The 27220-nt window shown below is 50.4% G+C and overlaps 1 protein-coding gene across 1 annotated transcript; it reads right to left on the minus strand.

Annotated features, from left to right (window-relative positions):
- Nucleotides 1–1155: 1155 nt before the first annotated feature.
- LOC119095348 (protein mono-ADP-ribosyltransferase PARP12) lies at nucleotides 1156–27220 on the minus strand. Its single transcript, XM_037218201.1, has 5 exons — nucleotides 27052–27220; nucleotides 6819–7193; nucleotides 5458–5645; nucleotides 2783–2945; nucleotides 1156–2414 (listed from the first exon to the last, which is right to left on the minus strand). Exons 2-5 carry the CDS (start codon nucleotides 7185–7187, stop codon nucleotides 2073–2075), a joined length of 1062 nt encoding a protein of 353 aa, XP_037074096.1. The 5' UTR covers nucleotides 7188–7193; nucleotides 27052–27220; the 3' UTR covers nucleotides 1156–2072.

Raw genomic sequence — 27220 nt, forward strand, 5'->3', positions numbered from 1 at the left:
CGTCGCATCGGGACCGCGCTCTCCGCCCGCGTCCCGGCCGCCAGCGGACCCCGCCGTGCGCGCATGGCTACCCGGGGCCACCCGAGAGACAGGACTTACGAGCGCCAGTCGGCGCCGCGCCGCGGTTGGTCCGCTCTCGCCACTTGCTGTGCTAGATTTGCGCACGGTCTGAAACTCCGTGTTTTGAGCTAAGCCTGTTACGGACGCCTCGGCACCTGTTAGTTGTAGCGGGCGGGGCAGCGGGGCGCGGTCGTGTGACGCGAGCACTTGAGGCAGCCGGCTCGCGGACGTTCTGTTGAGTACACTTCAAGTCATTAGATGTCCGGTCCGGACGCGTGCAGGGTGTTCCGTTACGTGTCGATATTTATTTCATGCCGTTGTGCTGACCGGGGAGGTCCTTCTAAGGGTATATTTAGTTCGTTATCGTAGAAATCAGCTTATATCAGTGACGTCCCAGAATACCCAGTGCTAGAGCGGATGGAGTCGGCGGTGCTTATGCAGAACGAATTATGATCATCACCGTCTGATGCTGTCTAGCAACGCCCGCGTGCGGGCACCTTAAGGCCAGTTATGGATATTTAATGGAAGATGGGCATGGCTGCAAATTTTGACGTTTGGTCTTAACCTGTGTGTGCTCGTTTTCTCGCTCAACATTCCGTGTGTGTGTCGTTTCAAAATACACGGTCTTGGGTGGAAGCTGGTTATATACAACGGGATGGAGCCGGGTCGGAACACGTTATGGTCATATTCTGCCTGTCGGACAAAGGATCGTTTGAGTCGCACGGATGGATGCGCAGGGCTGGCCGACACCAAGAGACGGGTGGGGCGCCGAGCACCTCGTCGCGCACGTGACGGACTCAGCGGACTTCCGGTCTCCCCGCGGGAGGGGCGGGGTCAGGCCAGTCCGGCGCCGGCCTGCCCTGTCGTGACGCTCGACGGCAGCGCGTGCAGAACTCCCCTGGCTCGTCAGCGGGTGGCCGACGTCCGCTTAGCGGGAGCGCCCGCGCCGGGCGACCAGCCTGATCGTTGTCCCGCAGCAGGCCGTCGTTGACAAAGACTTGGCCCCCACTGCCGTCATGACGTTTGCTGGCTGAATTCCCATTCATCAAACGCTCCCCACGAGTGCGTTTGGCGAATCCGTACGACACACTCGGGCGCATAGCTCGGTGTATTGCCAGGTGTCAGCCGACAGGTGCTCGAGTACAGCCGCCCCGCTCCGACTGTCCCGCACGGGTCACGGCAACGGCGTCTGGTCGGATGCTCCGAGTCGGTGGTCCGTCACACTGATTAGCACCAGCATGCGTAACTGCCGCGTCCATCAAGGCTGGCATGGACACGGCGGCCGATGCTACAAAAACACCACTTGGTCTGGATAGGTAGCAAAGCGTAAGCGACCACTCATCCTGTGCCGGCTGGCATTCTATTGATAACGTCGGCGCGTACTTAGATATCGCCAAATCACAACATACCGTACAGGATAGAAGTGACACGTGCTCAGTTTTCGCGATGAAGTGCATGTAATAAAGCATCCCTCACAAATTACTGCGTGTATGCTGAGGTGGCCGCGGACATGACTCCGCTCTACCCCTTGCATTGAAACTATTACCATGCCAGCGGCGCCGTTTGTGGACCGGTGAGGTCCGGGTCAAAGCGCATCGAACAAGCTACGATGCTGCGACTCGGCGTTGGCCGCCGTCACAGGACGGCGCGGCTCTGTGTATCACTCAACCGGCGCTTTGGCCAGGAGATCGCTTCCAAGGAGACAAAACCTCCCACTTAAGTCATCGCCGTTACCAGCGACCTGCTGGCTTCTTGACAACTCGAACGTCTCACAAGTCCCAGAATGACATCCGAAGCATACGTGGATGAGCTAGAACAACCGCGTGCTCCCGCATGCTGCGTGGATGAGGTCCAGTGCACCACGACAGAACGCGAGCCTCCAGACTTCTGGGATTATCGCAAACCACGTTCGGTTGCTGCTGAAGGCTTCCTTCTCACACGTAACGTATGCAGTTATCTTTGAGAGTTCCTTAATGCTACCCAAATCTCTGAGCCTCGCTGGTCCTCAGGCGTCAGCGGTGGGCGGCGAGGCTGCTGATGATGTTGTCCAGCGTAACGGAGCGGATCGAAGAAGTTATACGCTGACGACACATCGGACACTTGGGGTCGTTTTCGCGGACCTCCTGCAGGCATGCCTCGCAGAAGGTGTGTCCGCAGCCGAGCGTGGTGGCTCTCTGCAGCATGTCCAGACAGACCGGACACTGCAGCTCCTCGGCAATGCCCTTCATCTGGCCTCCACCGCTAGCCTGTCCTCCGCTGCCTCTGGCTTTGATCTGGTCTCCACCGCCGGCAGCGCCACGCTGCTGCTCGCGTCTCTGCCGGGGTCCCCCGCCAGCCACAGAACCTCCACCACCCTGAGGACACGCGGACATGTGTGTGTGTGTGTGAGTGTGTGTGAGTGTGTGTGTGAGTGACTGAGTGAGAAAGAGAGGAAGAGAGGAAGAGAGAGGTAGAGAGAGAGAGGGAGAGAGAGATAGAGAGTAGAGAGGTAGTAGAGGTATAGGTAGTAGTAGAGGGGTAGAGAGGGGCGCGAGACAGTGAAAGCGACGGCGATTACTAAACGCATTTAGACAAAACAAAAGAATGTCGCCAGCTCAGCCGAATTCGAAAGATAGCGGCACGGACAAATGCCATCCCTTTGAAGATGGGCGAAACCATGCCTTTCGGGGCCGCTTGAAGCAGGTTCCATGAGCACTCCCAAAGATCGATGAGAGTTTGATACCTGCTCTTGTCGTGCCGGGTACTTCTCACGAAGCAGGCTCAGAATTGCAGCATCACGTAGCTTGGTCACCTTGTGACGACTCAGAACGCTGTTGTTGTGCGTGGTGTGAAGATCATGTCCGAACCTGCACACCGGTCTCGTGCAGTTTCCCGCCAAAAAACGTCTGGAATAGTGGGCGGGATCAGGCAGCCCTACAGGCTGGCGAGAGTCGCCGCGACCATTTCCACCGGTCTCGCGCAGTTTCGCGCCAAAAAAATGTCTGGAATAGCGGGCGGGATCATGCAGCCCTACAGACTGACGAGAGTCGCGGCGATCGGTCTCGTGCAGTTTCGCGCCAAAAACGCCTGGAATAGCGCGCGGAATCAGGCAGCCCTACAGACTGACGGGAGTCGCGGCGACCATTTCCACCGGTCAGCCTCGGCCTTGTGCATGGCGAATTTAGCGCATATGCGGCGTGGTGCGCAAGGTGCGCTGCCGACCGACAGACGAATGGCCCACCTGACGGTTAGAGACACATTGAGGGTATTGATGGGACGGGGGGGGGGGCGACTCTACCCGTGGGCACGGCCGGGTAACGCGCTGAACTGGCTGGCGGCTGGTGACCGGGCAAGGGGCGTAGTTCCACAAAACGAGTTAGGGCTAAACAATGGAAATGACGCGATCTCCACCTAAAATACGCCGATAAGCAGATTTCTCCCGGCATTAAGCCACTTCCGTTCTTTTTGGGGGGATGGGTGGAGCCCTCCCAGCTGAAAAGAAAGCTCCGCCCCCTGCTGACCAGAGGTATTTGTTGTCGGCTGGTGGTGCGCGGGTCTGAGCTGCCCAGGAGAGCGGCGCCCAGCGTGTTCGGTCGCGGGTACACACATGCATTATCGAAGGCAGGGGTCCGGTCCACACACAGCCCCAAACGGACGAACCACTTCCCGTATGCGCGATAGAGACTGCAGTCAGGCCAGAGGCGGCGCGAAAACAACTCCGACGCAACGGCCGGAGCGACAGGGAATGGCTTCTCAGAAGCAGTCATGTGTTTACAAAGACCACTGACCTGGCGTTTTACGATACAACGTGCGATGGCTTAACGGACAACCATTAACTAATAAGCGAGACGGTTAAGCGAACGTTCACAACGCACTGTCATGGTCAGTGCACAGCTAAGACACAACAACGTCAGGTCAGGTCAACGTCAATTTTAAAACCACGCTGTTCATGTTTCCCCATTGTTTCTATGATGGATCCAAAGGGAAGAGGCAATGGGGTCATGAGCCCCACTAGATATCATGAAAAAGTGTTTTTCTAGTTTTGCTGTGGGTGTCACTGAAAATTCGGGTACGACCTCCCAACGCCGGATGTTCAATCCACCCCCACGTGTTTCATCAGCAGTTGCTTCTTGATGTCCAGCATGATATTCTTTGGAGCTACAGTGGTATGTCAAAGCCAAAAAATGCATTGCTTGGTACCGGCAGCACACCAGTTGTGGGATCAAACAGTGCCAAACCACGTGGCAGGGTCTGCTGGTTTTCCTGCCAGCAGAATATATAGGGGCGGATCTAGCTTGGAGTTTTTTATGGGGGGGGGGGGGGGGCAACCGTTCGTCGCCAGCTGGCTGGTGTGGGATCCAAGGTCCAGTACACTTATCAAACACGATGTCTGCGCCGAGTATGACCAAGCCGCGTCAACATGCGGTTTGTTTTGATATTCAAATCGCTGCCAGCTTTTCTTCATGAAGTTTTTTTCCTAAACGAAAAAAAAGTTTGATACCGCACCATCGAAGTTAAAACAGACGGTAAGTAGAGGAAACTTTTATGAAGTTCTGGAAATGTCTTTGGAAGGGGGCAAAACATACTCCCAGTTTTTTTGGGGGGCCATGGCCCCATGCCCCCCCCCCCCAGGATACCCCTGTGAGAATATACTATCTTGTGAGAATATACTATCTTGAATATACTATCTGAGGTTAAAAACGGATGGAATAAACTCTCCCAACTGACTGCTTAGTATTCGTGGTTTGTCATTGTGGTATATGGCAGTTGTTTAGGGCGCCTACGCGCCAGGCAAGCGGCAGTTGCGCGAGAGAGCTGGCCTGGGGTGGGGGTGCGTGGCGGGGGCGCGACATGTTCGGACGCCTCCGACGTTATATTATTGCTATTGTTGTTATTACCGAAGTATTGGGCAAATACTCACGGTAACACCGGACTTAGTGTTTGGGCGGACAGCAAGAGCGGACAGGATACTACAGCCATATCAACTCTGGTTATAAGTTACATCATATCGCATCGATGGATATGGATCATTCACACTACTTAATTTATGCAAATGACAGTCCATGCTATACTTTTTCCGAGCGATTTCTGACCTCCTGCATTTTTTTCTATCATCCTTCCATTATTCCTACTGTAGTTGTAATGATCAATACACCATACTTGTACTGACATTATTGACCTTACATTTCATCCCGTCATTCTGCTATTCCACTTTCCTAAATTGGCTTACAGCATATTTACAGTGCTTCAGCATGTCAGTTTCTGACAGCTTTTATCACCGGTAGTTTCTGACAGCCGGTTTTAATCCGTAGAAATAGGCTGGCAGAAGCTGTTTCAGCCGTCTGCTGTCCACTCCGACAATTCAAACACAAGGACAAAACAACGACATCCGGGCATCACTCTTGAACAACACATTACCTGCAAATGTGAAGTCTGTTGCAAAAATGTCCATCGCACGAATTTTCCGAGCCGGCTTTGAAGCACACCTCCAGGTATTGGTGATAATTTTCATCGGGCATGCGGCCACTTTCTTGAAAAGCAGCGCGCAGCTTTTGAACAGCAGCCGATTCCCGCCTGGTGTCTAGTCCATACCTGCTACACACCACCTGCAGAGCACGGCTCAGAGTTGTAGCCCGGCACAGTGCTCCACACAAAACAGACAACGTTTGCTGATGAAAATAACAGTGGAGGTCTCCGCGCGTCATGTACACATGTACAACACGGACAAACGTCACTTGTACCTTAAGAGATGTTTGGTGTCCTGGTCGCACGAGTGTTTCATGTCTCCCATTATCTCTCCCTTTTGTATAATTTCAACATCGGCGCTTCGGACAACTAAGCGTGCAAAAGTACAAGTCACGTCACAGCGCGTTTCGAAAACCTACGAATTTAATCGTTTCATCAAAAACAGGTTCAGACTGGATAAAGGCACGGGATGAGGCGCGTAACCAACATGTTCCTTGCGGCGCAGGGGCAGACATAAAGCTTTGTCCAACTCCTTCGAATTCGGACTGAAATTTCCCTCGTCCATTCAGTGACACCCGCGAGTCTCTTTCTAAGAGGACAGGAAAGATGCACGAACGTTTGAAAGTTGAAAGTTGACATTCAACAATACCTTATGCTTAACTCTGACATCCTACCCATCGAATCTCCGGCCTAAAGCTAGAAACCTTGATTTCTGTGCAACCTTGATTTCTGTGCACCGGTCGAACAGTCTTGGCGTGCTGTTTCTGAACAGTCTTGGCGTGCTGTTTCTGAACGTAAGCAGTCATTGCCAAAATATTAAACATCGAGTGGCATAATCAAGCGCAATAAGGTTTTCCACTAAATACGGTCTATAAGCGTGTCCCCATAGTGCGACATTTTGACGGATTTTGGATGTACGGAGTATTCTGAGCGACCGCATTGGAAAAATTCGAACATGTTTATTCATTAAAGGGATCTTACGTTTTCCAGCGGTATACATAGCCTGATGCGGTACGTTCGTCGGAAGTTATGCCATGCAATATTCTTATGATACCGACATATTCAAAGGACTCATGGCAGGCGAGAGGCCGGATACCACACACTGTGCGCGAAACAGGCAAAGGCCTCTCTTCTGGCCAGGCATAATCCACATTCGCAACAAAATTGACACAGCAGTAATACAAAAAGGCTATTCCAGCCCTAGAAAGTTCAGTTGTGCTATTCAGAGTGGAATGTTCTAATGCATGTTTGCAAACATCCCAATTTCAAAACCCGATAACACGTCCAGCTCTAAATTCAACGCCATCTCTCACCTGGTTGTGCACTGTGGTCAGCGAGTGGCCGTTGCGACAGGCGTCGCCGAACTTGCAGATGTCCGCCAGGAAGAGATGGCAAATGTGCAGTCGGCGGCAGTTGGCGTCCACGCAGCCCCCGCGCGAGCCGTGGCGGTAGCAGTACTCTGGCAGGCGGGGAGCGACCGGGAGCGGCGCACGCTGCACGGAGGAGCGAACTGCATATGCCTGGGCGAGCTGGTGTCCGCGCGGACGCTGGACAAGCCTCTGCCGCCTCAACAGGGCGGCGGCCTCCAGCCGGCCCAGTCGTTCAGCTTCATATTCTTCTTCGTATAGTGCATGGTCACATCGCGTCTCTCCATCCTCAGCACTGCTCAGCGAATTTCCCATGGAGGACTGAAAATATAGTAGAATGGAAGCGATTTTTCGAACCACAACCATGACACACACACACACACACACACACACACACACACACACACACACACCCCTGTTTGTAAGCCCTCCCAAGTGGGGACCGCGCTGGACTACTACCGAGTGGGGACCACTTACACACCTCTTTAAACATGAGCTAGCGTTACGAAATTAACATCTTAGTGCTGCTGAAAACCCGAGGAGTGCGATGGTAAGCATTTCGTAGGTCTAGCGATAAGGGATCAATATCCGTAGGATGCCGCGAAGCGGGGACCAGCTAATATGACGTCAAAGGTGCGTCATACGCCTTACACTTATCAAGCTAGGGACCGGTCTCCGCATTGTAATGTGTATCTAAATTGTCTTCATTGATGACATGGAAAGAAAGGGAATTTGGGTGACAACGTCGGTTCGGTCACGTTGGCGAACCAACTGGCAGGGAAATGGAACTTGGTTGCTGATGCCTTACCCGCACATTCTTTGTTTTTGAAGGAGCCGTGATATTTATGTTGATCTGTGTTATATTATGTCATACTTGTATTACATTGTATTATATTGCTATATCTGCATTATATTGCATTATATAATGTTATATTTGTATTTTATTGTAATATGTTATGTGATCTTCCCATTATGTTGCATTATGTTGTTATATTTGTATTATATTGTATCATATTATGTTATATTTGACGCATGGCACAAGCTACACGCAACTTTTCGGTTTGCAACAGATGATTTTCACTTCTTATGCCTACCCTTATGCTACATGTTATGCCTTGTTCATTACAGTCCAAAAATTATGTCTCTTCGTCCGTGTTCGAAATTTTTTCCAAGTTGACGCCAAAACTTTGTCAAGACAGGACGCCTAACATTGTGTGCGAATTAAAAGTTGCGGAACTATGTGGGATTACATCACATTTAGGTGGTTGATTTCAAAGCATGAATAATGCGTAAAATGAAAACAGTACACAAATCTGAACCTCCTTGCATTTTTCAACATTCCGAGTTCTTCCGCTGATGTCCTTTCATTACCCCTGTCTTTCGTACCTGGCCGGTACCTGTCCGACGAGCCCACGGCATAGATGAAGAACAATCACAATAACAAATCACTGCCTTGGTTGGAGTCAGGCAACGCCATATGACCTCAGCAGGTGAGTGCGTCGTGAAGCCCCAATGATGACGACGATAACCACGATCAATCGATAGTCCTGGTCGACGATGATCGCCGAGTCCAGATCGACGACGATCTGGAGCAGGTCAGGTCAGTCGGCTATGCAGGTCACAAAATCGGTTTCAAACTTCTTGACATAGGTCACTACTGCAATCTGTAAGGCAATGTTGAGGTCTCCCGACGCGGGCTTTCTGCTATTCATTTTTAGTTTTTGTGTTATTTCCATGTGGGGAGGGCAGCATGAGACAGCAAATCCATCAGTTCCGATCACGGTCCACCACAAACACACTCTTGTGCAAAAGGTTTCTTAGTTTGTTTGCAAACGGGTCAAACAACCTCACCGCAAAGCAGGGGTTGCAACATAACACAACAGAGGATCTAACGTCCGGAGCCTCTCGAGCTTGCAGGTAAAAGAACATTGCCACCACAAGGCAGCGATTGCACACAACGCAGCAGGGGATCTAGACATGCAGCATTCCAAGCTTCCAGCTGAAACTACATTTCCATGGCACACTTGTGCTTCTGGATCACATTGTATGTACAGAACTTAACATCCTTCCAGGAACGCCGGCACGGTGCAGACTCCTCCTTCAGTGCCGCTAGGCAGTCTGCCATTCCTGGGCACTTCAGAGAACCGATAAATGGCTTCATGCGCCTCTGTGTAGCCTCCTTTTCTCTTTCAGTCTACAGCACGACCTTCCTTTTGGTTTTGGGCTTCCTTTTATTAATCCTTGGCCCCCTGGGTGGTCCGTTTTCTGCTTCAGCTTGGGGATCGGATATATAGATCGCAATAATGCTAGTGCTGTCGTTCATGTCGACACTGGGAGCGGGATCACCTTCGACGACATCGTCACTGCTGGGGTCAAGGTCATCCAGGGTCTTTCCTGCGAATCCGCCGATCCCTTTGGCCATCGCGAGTAGTATTTTACTCACTTTGGCAGCATGCACCGTCTTTTCGGGAAGTCTATAGAACTGCCTGCGAACCCGTATGTCATGGCCCATAAAGCGGGCCACGATATCCATTTCATTCTCGCTCAGTCGCAGCAGCTGCAGCATAGTGGCTACATGCTTTCTGTACTTCGTGGCTGTGATGTTGTTGACACGTGCCTTTCGCGCGAATGTCCGCACGCAGCCGCTGCCTCTGAGCGTGCTCGCATCTGGGGCTGCGCTGTTGACGAAAATGTGTGGACAGTCGAGAGGGGCCTCAACGTCTTTCCTCTCTGCGATCAGCTGATCAAGCGTCCCTCGCATTGTGGCTGTTAGCGTGATGGGCACATCGCCTCGTTTTTTGCCCCGAACCACTACATCTCCCAGCGAATGGCATAGCTCTCGCTCTACGGGAGACAGGTGCTGCAGGACATCTTCATTGAGAGTTTGGTCCCTCTCAGTGTATGATCTGACCGTAGGCCTTGACGCTTCTCCCGGCCTTCGCCGGTTAAACAAAATGATGGATGCCCGCGCAGTCTCCGACAATTTAACATAGTTCTTGATAAAGCGTTCCTCTTCCAAGAGCCCCGAGCCTGCACCTCCTTCGTTACACTCTGAACATCCGCATTGAGGGGAAGGTCGACGGGCTTATTCCACTTCTTTTCCTGGAGAGTGGTAAGCGAACGAGAAGACACGTGTAGCTTCCAATCTCGTTGGTAGAGCAGGAGGAAATCGTCCGCAGCCGTCTTCGGGGTGGCGTCTTCGTTGGTGGTCCCGCGCGTTTTCAGTATGCCCGCGCATTCACTGAGGCCATAACCAAGCTTGAGAGCAAGCGATGGGTTATGATATTTGCCCTCCTTCACACCGGCCAGGTTCTTGACCGCGCCTACCACTTCCACGAACTTTGCGGGGTGAATTAACATCTCTAGACCTGATCCTGGGCTTGATACATTCAGCTCCAGCAGCAGTCGTCCCAGCTGCCGCATTTTTTCTCTGATGTGTGCATGTTGGTGGCGCTCGTGGCCCAATCTTGTGTAGAGACGGGCCCCGAACTCCATGATAAGGGCATCATGCCTGCAAGTGGACGGAATACTATCGTCTCACATCTTCGCCATCTGGTTTTCTAAACCAGCCGCGGCATCTCTGTGGCACGGCAGCAAGGACCTTCCCTGGGACTGGACTCCGCCCCCAGAGGCAGTTTTCCCATGGGCGTGGCACCGATGCCGAAAGAGGCTGCGTCTAGAAAAGAAACCGTGAAATTTCCCACATGGCAGCATATCTTCCACGTTGATATTCATATCTTGAGGTGGACGCCTCTTGGGACGATCGTTCCTCGCCCATCTCGGAAAACAGCAGAGATATGTTTGAAATTGCCTTTATGAATGATACCTTCCAGAGTGACTCTCCTCTCCCTTGATCCTCTTGGAAAGGCGAGTGCGTCAAGTACGTCGGGTTCTTGTTTATGCTTCCGGAAAAGATGGCCCGCAAGTTTTGTGTGCAGGGTACCACAATAGGGACAAACGTTCCGCTTTAGGGATAGCTTTCTTGTTTTAGGAGATTTTTCAACAGAGACACTGTGTTCGCCGGAAGCCCTTCTGCTGTTCTTGGCCACTACCTGGGCCTCATCCTGGTCCTCGTCCTCGTTCTCGTCTTTGACTTGCTCCATATCCTAGTTCTCGTCCATATCCTTGAACTAGCCCTTGTCCTCGTCCTCATCCATGTCCCCGTCCATGTCCTGGTCCTCATCCTCATTCGTGTCCGTTGCTGGCCGCGGGTCGGGGAGGTACGTAGGATCTTCATCTTCATTGTCATCAGGAATGAGGCCAGAAGCATCATTATCATGATCTGCGGACAGACCGATCGCCATTGGTTACCTAACGACGAGTATTAAGCAAAAACGAAAACAAAAAACCAGTACGTCGGAAGAAGGATCGTTCGGGTTACTCAACGATGCGCTACAGTGCCAGACCTATCGGAGTTGCGATTCTTTTGCCGAGGGGACCGAGACACAACGCGCCGGTGGTCAGAGGCGAACCAGGGTACTTCGGGCTCCGAAGCCAACGCCTTAGCCAGCTAAGCCACATGGCCAAGTGGCTGTTCAAAGCCACATGGCCACGTGTCCATGCACATGTTCAAATTCTATGAACAGTTTCTTTCATGGACGGAACAAAAATGTTCGTGATGACGGGTATCTTGGCAAGTACAAAAGAACCACTTTATATTTAACTAAAAGCAAGTAAAAAACACTGACGACACGCAAGCTGCAAAACGTTACGAAACAAAGCAATGAGCAAATTTCCCGCGCAGAGCAGTTGGGATTTGCAGCAATGACACACAGTCTGCGCCATGACACGTTATTTTGTTAGGTGGTATGTACCACTGATCAGTTTTAAACCCAAACAGAGCACAATCACCCTTGGTTGCTACACCCACTCTCAAAGGGCACTGTGCCATCTGATGCTCTCGTCTTATGCTGCTGCTCACGTTTCATTCAATACTTTAAGAAACTTTTTTGAACCATGCACCAACCTTTCTTAAAATATAACCGAATTAGGCTTGGGGGCACTCTTTCTCTTGAAACCCATGTAGGAACTCTGAAATAAGTTGAAAAAGTGAGAATGCCCGCCAATTAGGCAAGCAGAAGACTACTAGTGGCCAGGAGTGGCACACGGAAAAACTTGGGGGGCCCTGGAGTGGCCAGAAGGGGCCCTAAGAATAGTCAGAGAATTCTGTACTTGTAAAATCAAGCAAAGAAACGTTGGCTCTTACTCTATACGATCATTTTCTCATGCGCGAGGAAAAAAAGCATTTAGGAGGCCCTGGAACACCCTGGAGACCCGTTTCATTAATTTCATGACGCTATTTTTATCGTACAATCATACCCTCGCCTAACGATCATAACACATCACCATGGAAGACGTCAGGGCTAGTTGCTAGCATCGCCGAAAATCCACGCCTTCCCAGGGCACGCGCATGGGTATACATAGCTCACGTGTCTTTGGTTGCACCACTGTAAGGCATGGGTAAGAGAACCGGGGATGGATAGGGGCAGGGGCTAAAACCTACATGCTTCTGAAAATTTGACATTGGCCCTTTGAGCGTTCACTGCAAAAATAGTCCATTGACTACCATCTTTTGCTTGGTTGGGTAATGGGCCCCTGGGCGCATGGGTCGTAGGGTTTTCCACGGCACGCACATTGGTCATGGGTTTTGTCGAGGTCTTTGAAGAAAAGGGGATCGGACAGCCCGTTTGCCTCCCATCTCGGCACCGCCCATGCTCATTTTCAGGTAAGTATAACAATGCATACATCGGTTTATTCATGCTCTGAAGAGCTATGCCAAGAAACGCATAGACGAAGCACTCAAGTCATTCAGTCTTTCACTGAATGTCTTAAAAATCGGCACACAGCTGTTCAAACGAAACGTAATGCACGAGTGTCATTCACTGAGGTCCTACCAACAAGGATCACTTGTTAGCTCGAGGAGATTGGGACAATGTGTGCTCTTACCTGAAGCCACTATACTTCACCAGTGTAAACATGCCATCTTTGCTAGTGATATGCTGAATAACTTCAAGCGGTATGATCGGTGCCTGTAACAGTAAGCACGAGCATTTGTAAAACACAACACATGTTGGTTGCCTTTTGACTGTACCAAACAGGTAGAGAAACATACGTTAAGCCGCGCGTATAGGAAACCAGACGTACGGGGTTCGATTCGCTGCCTGGTCCAGCCTTCCTGCCAGGGCAGACGCCATAAACTGGGAAGAGAAGGCTGACCACTGAATTGGGATTGTCTGCATCACAAGTCGGTGGGGAGCTAAAGTCGTCCACCGGGAGAGGAAACCAAACCCCTGCAAAAACATGTAATCCAGACATATGCGAGACGCACGTCAAGATTACAAAAGATCAATTACGCAAGACCCGTCAACCCTGTTCACGTGTCTGTTCACAATAAAATGCATGAATACAATATCATCAAGTCTGTTTACCAGAAATCTATCAGTTCCTGGAATGCCACCTTTTTGGCCGCCATGCTTTTTTCCATGAAGTGAATGCCAGTTTTCATCACAAGCTAGCATTACATCACATGGTCAAGGGAATGGTATTAGAAGGGAGCACTTTATTCATCGCAGGTCTCCAAATCCCAAGAGCAAATAATACAGATTTAAGAGGAATGACAAATGAATGGCTTTCTTAAAGATGAGTAGGGGACGGTAATAAAATGATGAGACGTATCCCACATTGCTTGTACTTGCTAAGTATTGCTTGTCGCGTATATCCTGAACCCACCACCAAAGTAGTGACATGTCTGTTTTCATGTCAATCAGACCCACTGACCCTAGTGTTTAGGGCCAGTACACCGGTCATGTCATATCGGTAACACCTGACCAGCCCGAACGAAAGCCAGAAGCTTACTAAGTATGAAACAGAAGGCGTTTTAAATGTTTTACTCGATCAACCCGCACGCTTGCGTATGAAACAGAAGGCGTTTTAAAATGTTTTACTCGATCAACCCGCGCGCTTGCTAAGCAGTCTAGGCCGTTTATTTTACAATTTTGTAAATTGACATGCGGAAAGAATGACCATTCAAAACATCAATAATTATTGGCAAGGTGGTGAAATATTTGCATCTGGCTGTCAAATTTTCATAACTGCTAATGCGTGCTAAGGATGAAATCTTTCTTCAACTTTTGAACAGCACTTTTGAGCAGCACACCGGAACCGACGATCAAAGGCCCGTTTGGAGGGTATAAGGGTCTAAAGAACTGACTGTAGGTCACGCAAAGAATCGCGGACCACAGGGTCGTGACTTAAAATACTATTCGGAGGTCCCCTTGCACCGTTTTAGGATCACCCCCCCCCCCCCCCCTGAGACAATCGGCCCGAGACCACGAACACCGAACAGTCGGCTCCATGCCCGTCTGAGCCCTTGAGACCCATTTCCCAAGCAGAAACAGGGCCGGGGCTCGCGATTTGTAATGTTCGGGGTCCCTGGTACAATGAAGGGCTTCTGTGTCGGTTAGGGGCCACCGTGTCGAACTGTGGCGGCAAGCAGCCCCGAGTCAGAGCGATTTTGAGGGGGCCCAAAGAGGGGCCGAAGGGTCTCTCGAGATCAAATATGGACCAAAGATTAATATAAGAGACCAAATACTAATATAAGATTAGAAGAGTCCGAAGGGCTGGCTGTAGGTCACATTAAGGACCCCCGCTCGTAAGGTCATGATCTCAAATGTCAGTAAGATGATCTTTGGCACCGATGGGGACCCCTGAGACAGAAAACTCCTCTATTTCGGTCAGCGATCGCGAGCAACGAACAGTCAGCTCCGTGTTGGTCTGAGCTCAATAAGAAAAACATGTCTTTAATAACAAATGGGTCATATGAGGCGATTTGGGGGGGGGGGGGATTTTACTATCAGGGTGTGCTCTGTCAATCCTGTGCCCCCCCCCCCCCCCTTATGAAACCTCTGGCTGCGCCCCCTGCTGCTCCCTATTGGTTAAAAGGTACACGTTAAGCTTTCAGTTTGTGATTTATCTAACAGAGTGGACATAATCTCGCCTTATTTTGCTACTTCCTTTGCAGGCTACGCCCTTGATTTAGCTGCTCCCCAGCACCACCACAAATCACTAGTCCACAAATTATGGTAGGTTAAACTATGTTTTGCCTGGAATTGAGAACATAGAGGGTGGAAAGCATATGCAATATGCACATTTTCAACAGATTAATGAGTTGGGCCAGGTATCTAGTATCTACTGTGTTATCTCATGGAAACCGAAATAAAAACAAAAGAATTGCATCTCCAGGCTACAAAAGACTGCTACATCACGCAGCTGTGGAAGGGTCCAAGGAATGCATTGGTCGAAAAGTTGAGTTTTGATGTTTTATTAACTGACAAATCATTCTGACATGACGTGGTGTGAGCAGGCAGGAAAAGCTATTTGCTCCCCATGACGTGGAGGGCCACAAGCAGATCAGTCCGCAGATCACCATGCTTTTATGGCCATGCTGGTCAAAGTTGCATTCATTCTGAAGTGATAAAGCACGCATTAATTGCAGCTTCCAAAAAGCACGGCTGTTCACATCTCGTGTGTTGATCTGCTGGTTGAAGGGCTTTAAGGTTTCCTGCCATCACTACTCGATATCAGGGTTCACGTTTCCTATTCCGTTAGGGAAGGGGGGGGGGGGGTTCTAGGCCCCCCCCCCTCCGAAATCTAGCTACAGCTGTCAACTAAGAAATGAAATAGCGCCAAATTCAGAGAGAAATTGGTTTGTTGATGATCTTTGGGTTAGGCTTCATCATTTCACAAGTTTTGGCAACCCCCCCCCCCCTACTAACTTTATGTACCTACGCCCCCACTCAGTGCATGCAGGTAAGGTGAGAATGGCGCACCCCATTGAGGGGTAAATAGGAACATGAGGTGAAAAGCACGCTGATCCCTCCCCCCTTCCCCCCCCCCCCCCCTCTTCCCGTCGACAGTTACACGGGATGCAACGCTAAGACAGCCACGCAACTCCCAAGTTGGAAGAATTTGCATTGCCCCACATAGCGCTGCGCACCTAATGCTTGCCCCCTTCCTCCTTCATAGCTACAGAGGGTTTAACGGTAAAATTGCCGCACCGTCATCAAGTTGAAAGAATTTTCCCCGTCCCTGACACTGCAGTGCACCCGAGCCCGAGACACTTCATGCACTTAAAAAACAGAGCTTCCAGTACAGAACATCATGCAGCTATCAGTACTCACCACATCGTGACAGCCCACAGGAACACCACTACGTACCACGCAGTTATATCTCACGTCCCTCGATCGCGCAACGCCACACCAGCCGAGCGACGCGACACCTCCACGGCATTCCAACCCGCGGCCAAGGTCTGCCATAACAATCAGTAGTGATGGGTACTATGCATGTGCCCTGCCAAACCACATGATTGTTAATGTTTGCTCATTATTAGACGTCTTAAGGCATATAGAAATAACTGTTGTTTATCATCTAGTTACTTCAGTCAATTCTGTCGTGTGGAATCAACATTACATGGTGCGTTCAAGGTGACAACAAGATCAGCACACCTCTGCTCAAAGATGACGTCACACATTTCAGTCGAAAGGCGAGAAACTTCTCCGGCGGATTTGTGTAAGTCGACCTAAGTCACGTGACCACGAAACATACACTTGACGGACAAAACCTACCATGTGGGGACCTCTAAGGGATTGATACCAGACCAATATCTGGACGAAATTAGCGTTTTCCAAAGGTTTGCAAAATGAGGACCGATTTTCGGCCCCCACCTTGAAAACGGTCCTCACCTTGCGTGAGTGTAGCGGACCTCGGTCCCCACTTAGGAGGGTTTACAAGCACACACACACACACACACACACACACACACACACACACACACACACACACACACACACACACACACACACACACACACACACACACACACACACACGCACGCACGCACGCACGCACGCACGCACGCACGCACGCACGCACGCACGCACGCACGCACGCACACATACGTACGCTCGCACGCACGCTCGCACGCACGCACGCACGTGCCCACGCACACACACACACACACACACACATACACAGGAGGAATACAACGCGCTCCAACGATTTGCCCGTGCATTTTTTTAAATGACAACAGTTCAGGAAAAGGGATCACGACGCTAGGCACGCATAATAGCACGATAAAGTTATTTGAGCACAGGCAGACAGGTGCAAAGCAGCATTTCAGTCTCGACTCACCCTCCCCACCCCGCTCCCGACAACTGACATACTACCACGTCTGCGCGTTGCCTTCGGTCTTAGAGGGATTGTTTTACACTTGTATGGGATTTTGAATTAATATCGCCATTTTAAAGGTCATTTAGTTTTGTTCACAAACTTGCCTGTTTTAACACCTTTAACACCCTGTGGTTTCTGAGCCTGACGCCGTAAGCTCGTGCGGACTAATTCCAGATTAGCCAGGCCCGCATGGCGCCATAGAAACGCCCCGTGAATACTGCCCCTTCACTGGCCAAGAGGTGCACAAGGCCAGGAAAATGTGATGATCGAGTTATACGTGTCTGGCGCTCATCACCATGATGTCTGGTACCAACGGACTTCAACTGTCTCTCTACCAATGACATACATTCTACGCCAGCTGCGAACACGAGTCACGTTTTGTGCCTCTTAATACAAAAAGTTGGACGGTGCCACGAGTTATGTCGAAAAATGGGAGTCGAAGAACTTCAGAGAAGTGCCATGACCCATTGTGTGAATGCATGTAAACAATATAAAATAGCAGATGAATCTGTAAGAACACTACGAGAAAGGACCAAAGCGCGAACACATGACCATATTCGGTTTCGCAAACAAGTTCCAGCAACACACCGTCACCTACCGGCAAGTTAAACCACTAAAAGTGAGGTGGCCTGTCCGCTAAGTGGCAACTTTGACATGATTAGTCTGGCAGCGACCCAACGACATAAAGACGTTTTATGACGTAGTGAAACGACAACGTATTGAGCAACCTATTTGCTAGATAGTGACATTGTGCTGTCGGGAGCGGTCGCCAACAATTCAAAGAAAATTAATGATTGCAAATGGGTTTATTTCATCTACCTGATTGGATAAATATTTTCGGATGTGGAACATTTCCTTTACCACGATCCCGAGTGGGGGTAGAGGCATTTCATCCCCCATGGTGTTTCGGAATGATGTCCGAACGACGCCAGAATACCAGATCGTTTGACATAAAAAGCAAGTGTAACTTGTAAGGTCGCTGACCTATGCCAGCCCAAAGTCAGATAGATCATGGATTTACCAGGCAAGCTTTAGGGAGTCGTTGGTTAGGATCCGGCCTAAAGGTCGAATCAAGGTCAAAACCAACCCGTTTTTTCTCAAAAGCTTGCTGTACTAACGAGTTCCTGGTGCTCATTTTAATTTTGTTATGACAGGGACCACATCATATATCTTCATTGGACTGCTAAAAGGTAAGAATAGGTCACTGACCTAGAATGACCCGGGTCAACGCTTTTATTTTCCGATCATACCACCTAGCGTAATGTTTCACGCTTACTAAAATGCGAAAATCAAAGCAGTCTTGTATGATGTTGGTCATCGTGACTTTCTAAAGGTTAAACAAGGTCACTAACCTTAAGCGAGCACTAGTGAACTTTTGCTACGAATAGGTATTTAGGTTATGACAGTTGCATGAGAAAGTCTGGGGGCGCTTCAGACATCAATCGAGAATTTGACCTTTTTACCTCATTTGACCCGGAGATTACGACCTAAGAACCTCAAATTTTGACACAAGTGAGTTCACATGCAGGCCAATAAACCATGTAAATGCGCTGCGTCTACATTTCTCAGTTTCTGAGATCACAGGTGGTCATCTGACCCCCTCCCCCCTGAGCGAACGGTATTTAATGCCTCGCGCACGGCATCAGATATATTCCTAGCTGCGGAATTTCCTCAGTCACGTCCCGCAGCATTTAGAAAAACGTGTCAGGGCGGGAGAGATTCTCGCTTAAACTGACCGCTTCCTTAAGCGAGAGCATTCGTCTGCACATGACACCATGCATTTAACCGAAAATTCCACTTTTATATGCAATACATGTTCTGCGCTGACTTGGAAAAGTTTCGAATCCTGCTTTTCGTTGATTGCCCATGGCTAAATAGCATGAAATCGCCGTACCCATTAAAAATCATGGTAAAGTTAACGTGATCTGTAGTTCCAGGAGTGACTCGTGTGTCAATGCGTGTGCATCTATATGTTTTGTATTGATTTTTCAGTCGCGTGTGTTAACCCACGGTCACTGGATCTACAGGTTTTGTGAACCTGGCAACCAGTGACATGCTCGCGGGGGACTAGGGACTAGAGACGGCGTTCCATCAGCTAGATTGCTAGGCTAGTCCAGCTTTCCTCAACAACACGGCCTCCTATGAAAAATGAATATAATACAATCCAAAAATTAAGTGTGCGCTGGCTAGGTTGGCTAGCCTTTGCTACTTAAATATACAACGAAAGTAAACCGGAGCAATTTAGTAGATATTTCTACTGTATACCAAACATTTCAGTAGTAATAAATTTGATACCTCTACAAGATCCATTGTTGTTGTTGACCTTGTCATGGTTACGGGCACGAGTCTCTACAATCTCATAGCATGATGTGGGTTTACGGAATAAAGTTTAGGGCGTAAATGCACTAATTTTAGGTTATTCACATCGCTACAGATTTCCTGCTGTGGTGACTGTCGCTGGTGGCTGTCCAAGACAAGTGACCGTCCAAGGCCTTACGAGCCAGGCTTCTTCGAAACATTTAATTGCATGTGGGTTCTGAGCGCGATTTGCAGTTTGAACTACTTCATCCCGCAAAGGACCCTGCACGCGAGCCCTACGTGAACAACGCAAAAGCAAACACTTCCAAGTCAGGGCGACGGTTGAGCTCTGAACTGGCGTTCAGACGTCTGAGTGGCGTACCCTGCTCAGTCGCAAAGACGCCAAAAATATTGACAAGTGCCAATTTCAAGTACGGGTGATAATGCCAAATAAGTAGGTTAAAATGGTAATAGATGAACAAGACATTGGTGGAATTTTGGCCTTGGCCAATACTTTTAGCCCCAAAACTACACCTGTCAAGCTATCAGCATATCTATCAAACCGTCGATAGTCATTTCGGGCCGCCATAATTTAGCTAGCAATTGACAGGCTAATCTAAACTTGGCCAATGTATCTCAAACTACGAAAAGCTAAGTTGAACATACAAAACTTCGCGATATATGCCCAAACGCAGCGTTTTAAAAGGCTTGGGTGCTGGGCTACGAGCACGCATTTTGAGCTCTATCAAAGTGGTCCGCTCTGATTGACCTTGCACTTCAGCCCGAAATGTTTTAGGCAGTCGTGAATGCCTACCTCACTGTTTCAAGTTTTGGAACGCGCAGGCTTAACGTTATTAGCCTAACATTTTTGTTTTGGCCAGATCGTGAGAGTCCTAAATATTGATGTACAACTTGATTTAAAATTACTGCTAGTTTGGCAGGCGTCGCAACACTTGGTTGGGGCTGGGTCAGGCATACCAGAGCGCCCAAGTTCTTGGCGCGCTGCCAGGCCATGCTTGTAATGGGGTAAATCACGGCAAAACGCTACCGAAACGTAGTTACGGATACTCATGCTACCATAAAAACTCTGGACAAATTTCGACGGTTGCATGACTGATAACAGGCCTATATGAGTGCAGGCTACCACATTCGTTTAAAATGAATCGCAAAAAACGACATTTGACCACCACCTGAAATAGCGCATTTCATTTGAGGTGATGCCGCAGTGAGTTCTAAAATTTAGCTAGGTGCGGCTCAAAGTGCCTTAAAAGAAGCGCCGATACTGATTTATTAACGTGTACCCACTTGACCAGCAGTAGCAGTTTTGGGTCGAACGAACTAGCCCCTCACTGTTCCGCTGGTTGGATGGAGGGGGGGGGGACGGGCTGATCATGTTCCCCCTCCCTTCATGCTTCCTGGAGCTGGTGGGCGCGTTTCAGGAACACGTCTTTTTGATACGAAGAAGGCTGGTGGCGCCTTCCCGCTACATCGTGCTACTGTCAGTTGGCCTGGACGCAAAGGCTCAGGCACACCCCGGTGTGTCTTGATGCGGACAGCATGACGCCTTGCTTGTCCACTGCTACGACACTTTTATTACTGCTGCCTCCTCCGCCTCTGGGTTTTTGTAAATATATCATTACCTGGTGTCGTGATGTATATCTGTGTTCTAGTTCTGTTTTGCATGTGCTTTGCATCCGGTACATCACAACGTATGTACTGAAATTATTAGTTTGCACGGAACTGTAATGTTTCTTAAAATGACCCGCAGACATGACATGGGCCGAATGGACAAACATGACAGAATGGGCATGGGCAGAATCGTCGGTTTCCCGGACGAGTTGTTCTTACACCAACCTGCTCACCTAACGTTGATGGTATGTTCGAAATGTCGCATGTCGTCGCCACGCGTTCAATATTCAGCCAGTTCAGGAAGGTTAAGGTGTCAATCATGTTAAAACGACTGCCAAGTTTTCAATTTAAGGTCAAACTTAGTAGGCTTACACAAAAAGGTAACTAATACCGTGACCGAACATCATCTGGCGTTTAGACTAAAATGGCGGGCAACTAAGGAATGCCTTGGTGACCGAACAAAATAAAGGAAAAAAAATCGCATGCAAGAAGTTGAAATATTTCGAACCCAACAAGCACAGTTTCCATTCCCACGCGCAGAACGTCTCGAGAAGGGGGACGTAAGTGTAGGAAAACTGGATGAATATCAGCACAAGAACAACACTAACGCCATCTATAAACCAGGCGCCGGTACTAGTGACATCACCTAGGTGAACGTTACAACGCCTGCGCAAAATGACTTGCAATCCAAAGCCAAAGCACTAAGCTTTAAAAGCATACCTGTTGTGCGGCAGACCACACATTTTGTTTAACGCTGAAAGCCTTTCAGCCGTCTGTACCCTCTCAATCTGCCCAAACGCTGCCTCTGAAAAAGACCCTTTCCTATGGGCTTACAACGCTGTGGTCTGTCCAGGCGCCCCACCGTCACGTCACAACGGGGTTGCCAGATAAACTTTGAGGGGTCCTGTGTTAGCTCTGCATGATGATCATTTTCTTGCCAATATATGAAGCGCTTTGGTTTGAAAACGCTTGCTTAACACGTGCTCAGATGGAAGTCAATTTGACTCTCCGGATGTTTTTCCAGAATGGTTTCCGAACGACACAGCGCAGCCCCCCCCCCCCCCACAACTTTTGCACAGCTTTAGGCAACTGAATAGCAGATTGTTTGGTATCAAAAATTTAGATGCACCTTGTAAGGTCGCTGACCAACGGCAGACCAAAGTCGGGCCATGGGCTCAGCGAAGAAAATTCCTACGGATTCGCTCAATCGTATTTCACAACGGAGTGTTAGAACAAAGCCATACATGTCTGAGGAAGCTTCTTAGGCAACACAATAATTGAATGGACAAGAGCCATTAACCCAGGGTTAGATGTGAAGGTCAGACCAAGGTCACGACCAACCTGCTTTCTTACTCTGCAGCTTCATGCATGGGTAGTTTCTGGTGCTCATGTAGCGGTGGACCATATGTGGCAATAGATCAAGTCCCAGGACAGTCTTAACGTAGGGAAACGGTCACGGCTCAGGGGCAATGCGTTAGACCGTGAACGCGGTGGGGTGGGACGCGGTGGTGCCAGCGAGTCACACGCCGATCGTGTTGCGGGTGGGCTCGAAAGGAGTATAAGAGGTGTTGCTCGGGGCGCGTAGAGCGAGTCTCTCTGTCGGCGCTGCGTGCGGCAGTTCACCATTGTGTGTGGGGTGGTCCAGCCGCGATGTGACTCCGAATACAACCTATTTCGGCCAGAATGCTCGAGACGCTGGCAGCGGCTGCAGGCGGTGTGAAGACGTCCATCACGGCTGGTGGCGTGACGACACCAGCGTCAGCCAGCGGGAGCGCCAGTGTCAACGGGAGCAGGGCCGTCACGCGGGATGAAGGCGGGCCGTTTGACGCCCGGCTCATTCCGGTGTACGATAGATCGTCGTGCTGGACCTACCTAGCGTTCTCGCACGGGCACGGGCCGTGCGCAGCGATGAACGCGTCGCTGTGGCAGCGGCCGTGGCGCGTGCAGGGGCGCCTCCGCGAGCCGACGAGGCGCCCACTGCGATGCTGCTGGACGTGCGGTGAGTCGGGCCACGTCGCCGTCGCCTGCCCGCGGCGTCGGACGCGAAGCGAGTCGGGGGACGCCGCGTCAGCGCGAGCGCCGTCTCCCCGCCATTAAGGGGCGCGCTGCCCATCACCTGGCTAGAGGTGAACGGGCGGATGGTCGGGGCGCTGGTGGACGCGGGCTGCACGGACGCGCTCGTGTACGCTGCCCGCTGCGAACAATGGACACCGAGAATGGTGAGAGTGGCCACGATCGGCGGCCGGGAACTCGGATGCTGCGGGACCGGCAGCATAGCATGGTGGTTGATACCAAGGACCGTCGAGTGACGCTCGAGGCCTTGGTAGAGCCGGACCGACCGCTGGGTCGGTCGCGGCGGTCGCGACGTCGTGCTCGGCATGAGTGGCATCACTGCTCTGGGATGTATCAGCGTGCGGACGCCGACAGACGTGCGGTTCGGTGCGGCGGCAGCTGTAACCCAGGAGGCCTGGAGGTGAATGCAGCCAACTTTACGGCGAGATTTAGCGGCGAGCAGCAGGCGCAGACGGTCGCCTGGAAGTGGACGGACGCCAGCGCCAGTGCTGCAGATGGCGGTGGAGCGGTGGGGCAGCCTCCCGCGGCCGGTGGAGCGACGGGTCGGTCTCCCGCGGCCGGTGGGGCAGCGGCCGGCCACAGCCAGTCGCTGCGTGGCGGAAAAGGCGTGCGAACGCGGTGACCGACGGCTGGGATGACGTCGCGGATGACGAGATCCTGCACGCCCAGATCGGACACGTGTGCGAGCGCCTGTCAGCTGTAGACCCGGCGCGCGGCCGGTGTCGTCGTCGAGACGCCGGACGGGCGGCGTGATGGAAGATGGCTGTTGGCTGCAACCTGAGGGATCTGCCGCAGATCGCGTCAACGGCGACTGGGACGGAACCGGTGGGCGTCCTGGCCTGTCCTGAGCAGCCGGCGGACGAAGTCGCGACGGTGCCGCTGCGACGCAGCCAGCGTGTGCGCCGGCAACCGGGCCAACTTTATGGACAGAGTGTGTCGAGTGATCGGATAGTATGAACGTTGGTGTGAGAGTATGATCTTTGAAGATCAGGGGTGGGCGTAGCGGTGGACCATATGTGGCAATAGATCACGCCTCAGGACAGTGTTAACGTAGGGAAACGGTCACGGCTCACGGGCGATGCGTTAGTCTGTGGACGCGGTGGGGTGGGCTCGAAAGGAGTATAAGAGGTGCTGCTCGGGGCGCGTAGAGCGAGTCTCTCTGTCGGCGTTGCGTGCGGCAGTTCGCCGTTGTGTGTGGGGTGGTCCAGCCGCGATGTGACTTCGAATACAACTTTTTAACACGAACTCGGGTGGAGGGGTCAAATTGACCGCCCAAGATTTTTCCAAAAGTGTTTCAGAGCAGCAAAGCGCAGCCACGCCAATTTTTTTCAATTTTTACAATTTTTTACAATTTGCATAGCTGTAGACAATTGAATAGCGGATCGTTTGGTACTAAAAATTACATGTACCTTGCAAGGTCACTGCCCTACGGCCGGTCAAAGTCAGGCCATGGATTCTGCGAAGTCATTTTCTAGTGAATCGCTCAATGTGATGCGACAACGGAGTGTCAGACGAGACCATACATCTCTGAGATACTTTCTGAGGCAACGCAACACTTGAATGAACAAATTCCATGGCCCTAAGATCGGTTTCAAAAATGAGATCAAGGTCAAGGCCAATCTGTTTTATAACTCTATGGCTTGCTGTGTGGGGTAGTTTCTGATGTTCATTCTGAATTCATTGAGCACAGGAACCGCATTATGCATCTTCCATGCACTTCTCAATTGTCAGAATGGGTCACTGACCTAAAAAGACCCGGATCAGCATTTTTCTTCTGGGAACATAATGCCTAGCGTAATCTTCGTCAGTTATTCAAATGCAAAACTTGAAGTATTCTTGCATGATTTTAGTCAACATGACCTCGGAAGGTCAAAAAGCGTCACTGACCTTAAATGATCATGTAGCCTTTTGGTTAGGACAGGTATATAGGTTCTGGGCGGCACTTTGGAGGCCAGCCTGGAGATCGACCTTGTTTGACCTTACCTGGCCCGAAGCTTATGGCCTAGGAACCTCGAACCTTGACCTAAGTGAGTTCAGGTACAGGCCAACACACCCTGTAAATTTGATGTCTCTAGCCTTCTTAGTTCCTGAGATCTCAGGGGGGTCATACTGACCCGCCAACCGACCGAAGGGTGTCCAGCCGGCCACCCGGGCGCGTGTTTAAGATCAGAATAGGTCACTGGCCTAAAACATCCACCCTAAAATAACTTAACATTTTGTTTTAGGAACAGACTGCTTAGCATAGTCTTTGACGTCCATTCAAACACAAAACTGAATGCAGTCTTATACAACTTTGGTCACCATGACCTGCGAAAGGTCAAACAAGGTCACTGGCCTTAAATGAGGACAATAACTTTTTGCTTGGAACAAGTACCTAGGTTCGGGGTAATCTGCACACCAAACTGGGGTTTGACTTTGACCTTATTTGACCCGAGGGTCGTAACCTAGAAAATTCAAATTTTGACACGAGTGAGTTCACATACAGGTAAACACACCTTGTGAATTTGGTGTCCCTAGTTCTCTTAGTTTTTGAGACCTTGAGAGGTCATATTGACGACCCCCCCCCCCCCCCGCCCCATCTGAGCGAAGGGTACTTGACGAGCCACTCGGGCGCGTGTTGACATGAGGTGTTTCTGTAAGTGTCTCTTGTCAAGGCTTGTGATGATATGCATCGCGAAATGCAGTAATCTATGCATATACAGTATACAGGGATCAACAAAGTACTCTTTGTTTGAAGTTCTTTACTGGAAGGAAATTTACACCCCAGGGTTACAACTGAGCCTACTGCGGCAGCTGGTACCCCTTCCTCATTTTTCAAACTTTGTACCACCTATGCCACTACACAACGCAGCTATGAGTTCCGCAACATGCACTGCGACGGTGGGGCAGACATTTTTTACCCTACGATGGAGACCGAGTTTTTAGCTGTTCTATGTATGTTTTTTTCTGTGAATTAAATCCAACGTGGGGAACACGGGCGATAAAGGCTGAGGAACATGACATCCCCAAGGGCATAAGCCTCATCAGCAACCCCAGCGTTGTCTTCGCTCTGGACGCATCTCAAAATGACAATATAAAGATGAGACAGTATTTATAGCCTTATTTCTCGTATAATAAACATGAGAATGGAGAGATGGATGTGGTATTTCGGCTCCATGCCTTCATCGAAGCGAAATCAGTAGCAAATAATAACCAATTCAAAAACAATTAAGGTTCCACCAAAATTCGTTTCGATAAACGCATGTAGCCGAAAGATCTTGTCTACCCCTCCATCCCCCTGTCTATTCTATGAGGAACAAGGCTGTGACACTGAATCATCTATATGCATGTCACTTACAAATGCACTTACAACTTGTGTAATTTCAAAATCGTGCAACGAAAGGAAGGTCTTCAGCAGCCTGGCATGATTCAAAACCGCATCACATAAGCACCCACATGCAACAGACGAAACAGACGCCAGGGGCGGATCTAGCCTGGAGTTATTGTTTTTTTTGGGGGGGGGGACAACTCTTCGTCGCCAGCTGGCTGGTGTGGGATCGGAGGTCCTGTGCATGGTCCCTCTCGCGAGTACCTAGTAGGCACCATTCAAGCACCGAAATGCTTTTGAATCTCAAACAGAAGTTAAAACAAAACAGTTAAAACAGACGGTAAGTAGACGAAACTTTTATTAAGTTCTGGGAACGTTTTCGGGGGGCCAAAACATACTCTCAGAGTTTTTTTGGGGGGAAGGGCCATGGCCCGTGCCCCCCCCCCCCCCAGGATCCGCCTATGACGGGCGCTCAGTTGAGATTGCTTGAGTTCTGACACCGAGGACCTGGCTTCTATCCCGGTCGAACCCATGACCTCTATCGGTCGACATTCCCACTGCAGCTACGGACGCTCCATGAAAGCTCGCACGGCCTAGTCCACGCAGCCTTAAAAAACGGACAGAAACGAAATAAACAGAACTTACTCGGTACTGCACACTGGCTTTGTTTACGGCGCTGGTGTTTTCCCCGTCGGACCTTCTTACGTTGAAGACCCGCCCGCCTGGTAGTGGATAGACTACACGTGCGTCTCCTCGCAATGGACCGCGGTCAACCAGACGCCGCTGAGCCAGACGGCGCCTATCGCACACAGCA

This window comes from Pollicipes pollicipes, unplaced genomic scaffold (genome assembly GCF_011947565.3).
Source record: "Pollicipes pollicipes isolate AB1234 unplaced genomic scaffold, Ppol_2.1 Scaffold_4219;HRSCAF=4965_pilon_pilon_pilon, whole genome shotgun sequence".
NCBI lineage: Eukaryota > Metazoa > Arthropoda > Thecostraca > Pollicipedomorpha > Pollicipedidae > Pollicipes > Pollicipes pollicipes.

Excerpts from the sequence above, each read along its gene's own strand:
- LOC119095348 (XM_037218201.1), bottom strand. The coding sequence starts at position 7,187 with ATGGGAAATTCGCTGAGCAGTGCTGAGGATGGAGAGACGCGATGTGAC. Across the intron at positions 2,946-5,457 it reads AACAGACTTCACATTTGCAG|ACGTTTTTTGGCGGGAAACT; the intron begins GTAATGTGTTGT and ends CCACTATTCCAG. Across the intron at positions 2,415-2,782 it reads ACCCGGCACGACAAGAGCAG|GGTGGTGGAGGTTCTGTGGC; the intron begins GTATCAAACTCT and ends GCGTGTCCTCAG.